This window comes from Erithacus rubecula (genome assembly GCF_903797595.1).
Source record: "Erithacus rubecula genome assembly, chromosome: Z".
Lineage (NCBI taxonomy): Eukaryota > Metazoa > Chordata > Aves > Passeriformes > Muscicapidae > Erithacus > Erithacus rubecula.
Genome location: NC_136661.1, coordinates 18433807 through 18445904, shown reverse-complemented (window position 1 = coordinate 18445904; position 12098 = coordinate 18433807). Strand labels below are relative to the sequence as shown.

The 12098-nt window shown below is 36.4% G+C and overlaps 1 protein-coding gene across 1 annotated transcript in view; it reads right to left on the bottom strand.

Annotated features, from left to right (window-relative positions):
* HCN1 (hyperpolarization activated cyclic nucleotide gated potassium channel 1) overlaps window positions 1-12098 on the bottom strand; it is a 190080-nt gene that overhangs the window by 158387 nt on the left and 19595 nt on the right. The window contains exon 2 of the mRNA XM_079330692.1: window positions 7646-8069. Coding sequence (XP_079186818.1) covers window positions 7646-8069 — 424 coding nt within the window. The remainder of the gene's footprint in view (window positions 1-7645; window positions 8070-12098) is intronic.

Below are 12098 nucleotides of genomic sequence, written 5' to 3'. Positions count from 1 at the left end.
TGCACACAAGAGAACCAAGAGAATACAATGGCGGGCCTGAAAATTCTTTTTAAAAAAAAAGCTTTTCATTTAAATTGAATTCATTTAAATAAAATTCATTTTAAATTTTCTTCTCAAAGTAGAACATAGAATTGTATTAAATTGAAATCTAATGAATTATCTTTTCATTCTTTAATAAATGATTACTTAATTTAAAAATTAAAATGCCCCTTTGTAGGCAAATGTTAGGAAAATGTTAAAATTTTTCATATCCCCTTTCCACACATACAATTTTCTAATTAATTTTTTACTGTATAATTTATTCTTCAGCTTTCAAAGAGTAATGATCCACTGTAAGGACATCTTGTTGCTTTCTTTAATAGACAAGCCAACACATTGTATTTAGAATTATTAACTGTATTAGGCACTATTATAGTGGATTATATGTCTCCCATTTCAGCTGCTTGCTGGCCATATTTTACCATGTGCACTAGCAATCCGGCTTCAAATGCGTGTTTCAAAAGTTTATTTTAAATGTAAGTATTTTTAAGGTGGCATAAAATTGCCATAAAATATCCCTAACTATTTCTTCCCAAGCAGTTGCATAAATTACTCCTTTACTCGCAAAGATCTCTAGGTATTATTAAAAAATAAATAAATAAATAAATAAATAAATAAATAAATAAATAAATAAATAAATTGTACTATTTTTAATTTTGAAATCATACATTGGAGGAGAGCTGGAAAGGCCCACTCACATGCTCCCTGCCTGCTCCTCAGTGCAGGAGCCAAAGGCAGCCTGCAGCCCCTGCAGCAGCAGTGTCCAGGGCTGACCCGTGGGGCAGACCTGAGCTGCCCAAACAGCTCTCTGGCTGTCATCACCTCCTCTGGCAGATCCTCAGCTCCAGCAAGGCAGCAGGACACCGTGGGGAGCAGCCAGCAGCTCTGTCTTGCAAGAGGACTGAACATTCCTGACCTCCCCCCAGCCTGAAACGGGGTGTATACAGCAGGGTAATGGCTTCTTGCTGCTTCTGATAAAAGTTTAAGATGGAAGAACAAGAATTTTTTTTATTTTACAAATCTGCAGCCATGGATAGTATGTGTAAGCTCTAGCAACTGCAAGCTCTAGCAAGTGCAAAAAAAAATAACTTTATTGCCAGAAATGCTTAGTAATAGTGAAAAATTAATTAGACTTTAAAAAAAAACAACTCTGGTATAAACCTGTGTTATACTTAAGTGTCAAAGACATGCTGACACTGCTCTGATAATTTTCAAAACTGATTGACTGGCATTATCTATAAATGTTACTGCAAGGGTAAACCCACCTTCTTGGGTCTACAGCCAAGTTCCCCAGGAACATTACCATAGAAGCCAGGCAAACACTTCCATAAAGAAGAAAACATTATCATCTAGTTCAGGGAAATTTATCTCAGGGTATGTTCTACATTTCCCTGGTTTATCTCCCAGGGAAAGCATCACCACCACACAATTACTCTCCTGGCATAGGCACAGAAGAAAGGCAGCTCAGCCTGCACAGTCTTAAAAAGGGGGTAGAATGATGAAGCAAGAAACTTTACACTCATTACACTTCCTATTTACTCTCTAGGGGAATGCATTATTCTTTCTATGAAAGCGATTACGCCTAGAACATAAAGTAGGAAATTAAAAACCAGAATACTCAGTGTCTTGCTTGCATTTCAGTAATTGCCTTCTCTACAAATGTGCTGTTCTTTTTAAACAGTTAGTATGCTATTATTAGGACACCATGGATAATAATGCCTTTTAATTGTCTCTATCCATTATTTGTATTTCCCTACAGTTGCACAGAATTTAAAAGAGTGAAAAATAAAAAACTTGAGTTTTTGTCAGTGATGTTCATGGATGTATGCTTTATCTGCAGTTATACATACATTTCTCAAACAAATAATTTAACTTGAAATTTTTCTTTAAAGAATATTGCACGATTGAACACAATTTATTCACCTAATGTTAAAATATTCATGATTTCATGTAAACAAAAATGTTTACATTATATTAGATCCATCATAGTTTCCCATTTGGAACACTACCACTTTTGTAAAGATTGTATTAGGTGCCCTGTTTGGCAAAACACAGAAAATAGTCTTGTAAGTTACATGTCAAAGAAGAAAAAATTAACAACATGGTAACTTACTATGTATGAGACTGATGAAAAATATTTTTAGTCACGCTTTCATTTATATTGTGCAACACTTTATGATAGAATTTAGGTATCTTACCTTCTTAGTTATGTAAGTTACCTTCGGTTCTATCCATATGTGCAAATTCTATTTAGCAAACCAAAACTACACTATCAAGACATAGGAACATCAGCCTCAACAAGAAACTGCCTTTACCCTCTAATTTTAAGTGGGGAAAAAGGGGCTAGCCCAGGTTCTGGCTCTGTGCAGATAAACACCTGGCTGTCATAGAGACAGACCACCCATGAGCTAACATCCCAATCGAGTTAGGGAGGAACACCAGCACTGCAGGTCTCACCAGGAACAAACGGGCAGCCAGCACAACACATGCCCTCAGTGGGACAGGCTGAGCAGCCCTCTGCTCTGATAGAGCTGCAGAGCTCATCTGCTTCACCAGTGCTGAGCAAGGACAACTCTTCAGTCCAAAATGCAACCAAACAGCGTGTCTGGGCTTTTTCCCCTGCAGGTGAAATAGAGATGGTGCTGGTCAGCACGTGCCAAGCACTTATTGACCAGGACTAGTCATCATGACCTGATAGGGAAGACTGCAGAACAAAGAGGAACCCTCAAGCAAACCTGGATGTGACCCCAGCCAGGGGCTGCAGGAGAGCACAGATTCACTAATTCATACATGAGGCATTTTCCAGGCATAACATTCCAAAAAGGAAAAAAAAAATAATAAAAAAGGCAATGCTTGTGTTTCTGTTTCACTTCCTCTAGAAGTGGGGATTTTCTCCTACCTCCTACTTCCATGTTCTTAATGGCAGGAAGGCAGAAGAAGGCTTTGTTGCAGAATTCACAGATTTCATGCCACCAAAAGAAAGTGGACTTTTCTACACCTTCTTTTGCCTTGAGTTACTTAACAAATATCCTCCCCTCACTCCTTAAGAGACAGACAACTTGTATTTGGTTCATGTACCTTTAAAATACCATAAAAATGCGTCCTACTTTCAGCTAATCTACTTCAAAATTGCCACTCAACCCATACTGGTCTGCTTATTTGCAATAACTAACTAATTGACAATTATACATAACATAACTATGTAGGGCCTAGAAAGTGTATTTTAAAATACCTCATTGGATGGCAGGAGTTAAAACTGAATAAAAAGAAAGCAAAATATGTCACTTCTCATTTCCATAAGGCTAATAATTTTAAGAAGTTAAACTGTAAAATATCATCATTGATAGGAAAACCCCATGTCTTGTAGACAGAGTCCTGTTAAAATACAATTAAATTAAATTAATAATCCAGTCGGTAAAGGCTAGTCTTTTCATCCAACACTACCAAATACCCACCTAACTCATCATCTCTCCCTTCCCACAGAACTCCCCAGTCAGTGATCAAGAGCAGAGATAAAAACCTTGAATTCTCACCTGGCTTGAGGTGAAAGAAAAAGTCGATTGGCTTTTTTTTTTTTTTGTAGGGAACAAAAGTCATCTGTTTATCTACCATAGAAAAAGAAGGCTACTAAAGTAGGAGTTTTCTTCTGTTGTCTGGATAAGACTTCTTTTACCATAATTTTATTTAGGAAATAATAATGATTCAACATCACAGAGGCACATAATGTGTGTTTTTGTAGGTTGGCAGCAAACAGAACAAGGAGAGGACACCTAGTGGTGGTCAGTGATAATCAGGGCTGGGAGCAGGGGAGCAACAGATTAAATCTTTGATGCAGGACCTGACCCAGCAAAGCTCTCACACATTTAATTTTTAATCACTTTAGTAAGACCTACCAATGTTTTATTTATGCACCTTTCTGAACCTGCATTACTGTGATTATCAGAAATAAAGCAGCAAATTTGGAATATGGTATGTCCATACTGGAATATGGATGTTCTGTTAAACACCAGAGCTTTATCAGCTGGAGTGGATATCAGCATTTATGTAGGTTCATGAAGCACAAAAAGTTTTGGCAAATGGAAAACCAAATTTCAGTACAAGTTAAACCAAAATAAGACATGGCTGCAACTCACAATTTTTGCAAATTCTGACGTGATCTTCTGCAGAACATAACCTTGATTACATAACTTGCAATAAGCATTATTCTCTTTTAAAATGGCTCTAGTTCTACATAATCAGACATCTCAGGAAAAAAACCCTAATTTTTGGAAGAACCACTTCTATTTATGTAGATTTACTAGGTCTTGTATGTGTTTAGGAAAGCTGCAAGCAAAGCTATTGAAATCTGGGTTTTACATAGCTTTTGGTTAATATTGTTATTTTAAAGAACTAGTAAACTAGTATCTCATAGGCAAATGTAAAGCAAAGTGGCAAATCACTTGGCATGGAACATTGTATTTATTTTAATTGTTTGTGTCTTCTATTTTAATTGTTCACTGATCTATGAGCATATTTAACTAAGAATAATCTACCAGCTGCATGTAAGCCTATGCAAAAAAACCATTCAAGGGTCAGAAGTTTAGGTACTCTCAAAAAACTTAAAGGAAATAAGAATTAGGTCCAGGACCTCCTGTTCAGTAGTTTTAGGAACATAAATTTAAAAAAAAAATAAAATCCAAAACAAGGTCCCCAACAGAAATTACTTCAGAATTATAATTTCTGTAATCACCAATTTAATTTTTTTTTTCTTGCATATAATTTAGTTTAAGTAAATATACGGTATCAGTATCTGAGTCTTAAGGACTGGAATATTAGAATTTGTAGATAAAAAGTAGTTTCGGGGAAGTGTGAATTTGCATATTCAGTAAATTATTTCCTGCCCACACATCTCCTGTCCCTTTCTTGAATTGTTTCTTCCCATTTCCACTGAGCCATTCATTTGGGTGAGTAATTAACACCAGACTGATATGAATATATCAATCAGTTTTCATATATATTCCACCACAGGCTATAGCTGTTCCATAATAGTTAATGAGGAGAAAGCTTCTGCAATGCATATATTATTTACCTCAATATTACTTTAGGTTGCTGCTGGCAGCTTGATCTTATTTTAATCGACTTAAATGATGTGGAAATAAATAAAGAAAAGGAACCATGTTTCATTAGTATCATGTAAGAATCTTTTAAATTTTTGCTCACTCATCTTAAAGTTCAGGATATCAACCACCTGAATTCCAGATATGTGATATCCAAAACAGAAAAGCTCAGTGCCAGCCTGCCTTTCCTCCTTGAGGATGTAGAGATTATCATGCAACTTGGTTTGTTCATACATCAGTTATCCATGAAAAACAGTTATCCAAGTATTCTCTTGGCACATTATGAAGAATGACCTTGCTGGCTGTCCTCTCAATATTTTTGACATTATGCTTGTTATTCTGGAACCAAATACATACATTTCAGATTAATCTCCACCACATTTGAAAGCAACGTGTCAGCTCATACACAAAAACTATTAAATCCTTTAAACCACGCACAAACAGGCTCCAGGATCACACCACAAAAATTAGTTAACAGTTGCTCCTTGCTGTCCACGTGCAAACACACTCATACAGAGAACATTAATATCAACAGCACTCGCTGACTACTGGGATCATCCAGTTATTGTTTCCCAGTAATCAGCTAATGCCATCCCTAGCCACTTGTTTTGTCTGTTTTAAAACACTAAGATATCGTAACACACATTTTCCATGAAGCCATATATGAAAATCCACGGCCTTCTGCATTTCTGATCTCTGCAAAGCACTAAACAAAAATAAAACAAACAAACAAAGTCTACCTTTCTTCTTTCACAAATTTCATTTTGGGATTTATCAGAGCCTGATTCAGACTATATATTTCTCTTTGCTCATGCATGTGAGAATTATTTTCAAAATTAGCCAACGAACTTTTTGCTGCATTATTACAGACTCAAAATAATGCCAAAAAAAGGAAAAAATCCCTACCTTTAGATTTTTTTTTTACTTTCCTGTGAACATATTTCACAAATTTTACTAGTGAAATTGAGGGTGACATTGCAATCAAGCACCCAGTAGCTTAAGATAAATGGGCCAAACAGCAACTACTGCTGATTTGGACCACATACTCTGGTCCCTTTTAGCCTCAGTTAGTGACCAATTCAACTATTTTTATTTAAAATATCTGATTTCTGTTTGACAACCGACAGAAGGAAGGGGAATAAATGGAATTAATTTCTCTGCCTAGTAAGCTTTTATAGAGGCAAGCAACTAACTCAAGCTGCCAGAAAATAATATCATTGAATTCATTTCAGAAGGTTGTCTCTCTGTGAAGCACAGAGGAGACAAAAGCAGCTTTATGGTAGAATTGCAAAATATGCTTAATCATTTGCCTTAGTTGAATTGAGTACAAAACTACAGTGCTCTATTTCTGTGCAAAAATATCTTTGGAGTGCTTTACAGAGGCAAAAAGAAGTAGCTTTACCAAATAAAGTAATAAAAAATAATGGCCTATTTCAGGGACTTTTTGAGAAACTACTATAAATTTTTTAGACTTTTTATATTTAGCATCATCCAGTATTATCCTATTTTAAATTATAATCTGATTTTATTCAAGATGACTCTTCTTTTGGATTTCTCTTAAACCAGAAAGTGCATATTATACTAGAGATAACCAGCATAAAAAGTACCAAAAAGTCCTCCAATATTAATTTACTGAAATAAATCTTTATCAAATATGTAAATAAATTAATGTAAATCAAATTTAATACTGCTTCCATGGTAATACTTTACAAAATAATTCTCCTTATACTTTCTGCAAGAAAGGTTTAGAAAACAGCAGTTATTTTCCCTACAGCTTTAGCATTTCTGTTTAAAATACCTGATGATAGACAGAACTACAGAACTGAGGACTGGCAAGAAGCAAAATGGTGGTGTGTGCCAATGCATTGAACATTTCCTAACCATGAGTATCCCACAGTGGGACATGCCATAATTTTCTGGAAAATCACTATGCCAAATTGGCAGGCAGCATAACACCATGTCTGGAAACAGTGAAGTTGACAGTTTAGAAGACAGTGACTCAAAATTTGAACTGCCCATTTTTCATAAAGGCCAGTATTTATGATATTCAGCCTATATACAGGCTTCAAACAGTGTGCATTCTATGAAATCTACTCAATGGTAAATGGTTTCAATTTCTTCTAAAATAGAAAAATATAAACAAATTTAAGTTCTCTGTGACCACAGGAGTATTAATAAATTTAAGTGCCAGTCATCCAACTCTAGTGCGAGTTTACGTAGTTAAAATTTCTAGTATTCCTTTCTAGAGCCTTATTCTGATATTTTGAACATTTGCTAACTTCATTAGGAGTCCATCCATGTGAACTGCACCAATGCCAAACATATTTTGGTCTCTGCCATTAAAAAGAGAGGATGGTAACTCTGTGCTGGTTGTTTTCAAAAAGGCCTTGCCACTGGCACGTGTTTGTAATTACACCACGTAGTGAGGAAAAGATGTATTACATTCTTGTAGTGGTGCAGCTCTCCACAGAGATTGACTATGAATGATGTTACAGCCATAGGGATCTTACCTCTTCCCACTGGTGTATGTATCTAATCAGTCTTGAAAGGCGCAATAAACGTAACAGGCTGAGGATTTTTGTAAATCTCACAATACGAAGTGCTCTTGCTGTCTTGTAAACCTCTGAATCCATTCCTTTTTCTACAATGAGGAAGATATAATCCACTGGTATTGATGAGATGAAGTCAACCACAAACCAGCTTTTTAAGTAATTCATCTTAATGATTTTAGGGTCCAGTATTATCTCAGAGCTGTCTTCATTGACAGTCCCAGTTCTAAAATTCATGATCAAGTCCAATAGAAAAACAGTGTCTGATGCCACATTGAAAATAATCCACGGTGTTGTTGTTTGTTCTGTGAAGAATGTGATTCCGACTGGTATAATGACAAGGTTTCCAACCATCATTATGAGCATGATTAAGTCCCAGTAAAACCTAGGAAAAAAGGAAGAAAGAGAATGGTGGATGTCATGTAGTAAAACATTACAAAATAGTTTCTACTATGCCACCAATTTCATCAACAGATTTTGTTATTACTAAGGAAATTCTTCCTGTTTTAACTCATTCAGCATATTCATGGTCAGTGAAGACCATGTAATTAACACACTCCATTATGTGCCTTCCTTCTCAAAAATATGCATGTAGAATAGAATACTATGGCTTCTCACTCCGTGGTATATCACATACTGGCATGTGTGGCACTGAGCAGACTTATCCACACTCTTGGCAAAACATCTTTATGCTTTTATATAGATAAAAATAATGTCTTGTGCCAATCAAAAGTGCTCTAGCAATGCAACAGTTTTCCTAACATTTCTGTCCAAATGGAAAGCCAAATACCTAATAGATATATTAAATGTCAGTATCTCTTTTCAAATGTACTGATACCATTACAGTGCTGGAATAAAATTGCAGGAAGAGGAAAAAAGCACCAGAGCAAAAAATAGAAACAATAATTAGATAACATAAAAACCTTCATCCACTTTTACAACCTTAATTGAACTTTCATGCATTTTTACAACCTCACAGTCTATCTTCTTTCAGAGCAAGCTAAGAAATGTTAGAAAAAATAGCTGCAATTTGCATTGTAATAGAGAGGTGTACCACATTTCATCGTTTTGCTCTGAAGGATCTAAAGGCTCCCCTCTAACACTGTGGGAATACTAACCATGCTTGGTACAATATGGTAGAGAGATGACCTCCTAACTCTAGCATCTGTGATGGAAATGCTGAGCAAATGCACCCATTACATAGAATATCTATCTGATGGAAGATTTCCAGGAGACAGCAGTATACACCAGATTTTAAGCAAATTATGACAAATCCTAAATGTTAAATAGTCAAAGAAACCTATCCGTAAGCAGTAAAAAAATTTATATGGAACACAAGAAAGCCTGAACCCAATGCATAATCTCTTACTCTGCTCAAGAACATGATCTGGTCAACTAAAACGGATTTGGAGAGGTACAAAAACCAATCAGCAACCATTGCCCATGGACTCATCAGAGTTTCTCCAAGACTTGAGGCAGCAGTGGCTCCACAACAACCCCTGTGCTCTGTCCCTTTGTCACACCAAGGCCACTGCAGGAGACATGTCCTGGACACACCATCAGAACATCACTTCAACGCTGCCTTCCAGGCCACTTCCACCATGCTGGCACCAACCTCCTGACATGCAACACACCCTCACCTTGGTAAAGCTTCAGGGCGACCAGCAAAAATAATAGTTCATCTGGCCACAGAAAACATTTCAGAACCACGAGGCTAGCTTTTGTAGACTTGCACAGAGGGTATGGATTACATTAGATTTCAGAGATTGCTTCTGAAAGTTTTATTACCAAATCATCATAAATTACCAAAATATCATAAAATCATAGATTGATTTGGGTTGAAAGGGACATTAAAGGTCATCCACTTCCAACTCCTGTGCCATAGACAGGGACACCTTCCACTAGACCAGGCCCCTTAGAGCTCTACCCAGACTGGCCTTAAACACTTCCAGGGATGGGGCATCTCCACAGCTCCTCTGGGCAAACTTGCCCTCTCTGGGCAAGAGCCTCACCACCTTCACAATAAAAATATTTTTGTAATATCTAATCTAAACCTCCCTTAGTCTGAAACCATACTACCTTGTCCTGTCACTACATGCCCTTGAAAATATCCTTCCTTCTTGTAGGCTCCATTCAGGTACTTAAAGGACACAGTCAGGTCACACCAAAACCCCTCCTTCTCCAGGCTGAACAATCACAAAAATATAGCTTTCAAAAATTCAATTTTTTCATGTCTACCTTGGAAGCAAATACTTTTACATTTACAGAGTGATCATCAGAGATTATCAATTATTATCTGAAACTGTGGAACATGCTAAAGGAAAAGCAGCATAGGATTGAGAAAAAATATTTATTCCAAGAGACACCTGGAGAGATTAGATTTAACTATCATTTGAGAAAAGAGAGAAGTTGGCAATGTACTCTAACTGGTACTCAGAAACTCCACGAAGTACACTATAAAATTATTCCCTGTACACCACAATGTGATTTGTGTCTTACACATTTTCAGTCTTGCAATAAATGTGATAATAATAAATTTTAGCACTAAATGCTAAAAATGTTCAGTTTTATTCAGGCTGTATGTATTTTTGTTCAGTATATGAAAGCATTCACCAGATCTGGCAAAAACTTCCCAATTTCTCCTGTCTTTTTTAATTCCTGTAGTATTTCTCATTGTGCTAGATTCCTTTCCAGTAATCTGAAATTAACACAAGGAACCACTAAATTCTTACATCTGTGATCTACACTGTGATCTACAACTAAAACTACCACAATCACGTTTAAAATGCTACCAACCAAAGTACTTCACAAAATTGCAGTGGGAGAATAAACATCAAGGAATCCTTAAAACTAGTAGAAAACAAATAGGAAACAATCACAAGAGGCGTCCTTGCTTTTGTGGCTCAGTCATAAGCAATTCAGACTGACCTTTACATTTCTCTAGCACAGGGAGCAGTTATGCAACAAAGGCTAACCAAAGCCACACAACAACCAGCCAACATAAGAGATAATACAGAACCAGGTGTTTGTAACCTACGGTAATCCGCGGTTTAAAGGATCATCGCGTGCTGTGATTATGCAAAACACACTGGTGTTCCTGGTGCTGAATGTCAGCCAAAGTGGTAGCATCAGGGCTAAAATAATGTTGTCTGATAAGGACTTCTGTATTTTAGCCCACAATATAATATAAGCTGATTAGTTGGTAAGAAAAAACCCGCACTATTTTTCATTTAGAAACGAGTCGGACATTTTCTTTTAGGAAAATGCTTCCAAATGCCTTTCTGTTGGCCATGTTTTATTTTATTTCAGGTGAGGAAAACTAGAGGCAACTGCTAGTATTGCCCTTCTTTGACCTGTGCAGGGAAGGTAATACAATGCGTTCCTCGCCCACGGTTCAGAACATGCAAAATTCACGTAACAGGGAAGCTGCAAAGCCTCACGAGACAGTGCAACGAGCTGCCATTGACACACTGAGATAGCCCTCTGCTTCTAACTGCTTTTAGCATTTTTCTTTCCTACTTTCCCTGCCCCAGTGAGGATGGTTACGAATCTACAATTTACAATCTCAAGAGTTCCACATTTATGTAAGGTATTATAGAGCGTTGATGAAGAGAAGGAAGAGGTAGGCTTATGACACAAAATTTTCAAGAATGATGAAAAAAAGCAGGAGTCTAGGGGTAATGAGATCTTCCAAAGCTCAAAATGATAAGCAAGAACTGACCTCAGCCCCACAGCAAACAGCTATAGAGGTTATTGCTCAGCTGAAGCTAACTCAGTGAAGCTGCTACTTGATGCCATTAACAGAAGGTGCAAAGATCATCATTGCACTACCCTGAACTATTCCTGAAGCTTTTTAAATGATTCTAAGTGTCTCAGAGATTTTTCTTTTTTTTTTTTTTTTTTTTTTTTTTGCCTCTAAGCAAAAATAAAGTCAAGTACTAAAGTATAAACCCCAATCTTGAGACACATTATTTCAAAATCTAAAAAAAATATTTTGTACAGAAATATTAAGAAAACCCCATACTAATTACTACTTCGGAATTCTCAGAATGGATTTATAGGCCTCTTTCGGTGATCTTTTCACTCATAATTTATTTACTATATTTTTTTTAATTATAGTAATAACAGTGCTTTGTCAGCTCTGAAATATGATGCTAAAATGTTGTTTTATTCACTGCCACAAGCCGTCATGGACAGGATGAACAGCCTGTTTAAATGAGTGCCTACCCAGGCAGTGAGAAAAGAGTTATTTAGTATTAATTTATCACTGTTTGTATTAACCTGAATAATGTAAGACACTATGAATTCTAACAGGCATTTTATTTTCCACCTTATATCCCCAACCCAGAGAAAAGTGAGCCTTAAGGAAGGAAATTTCATCTCTGATTAATGCGCTGCATAATTTGCTGTACAT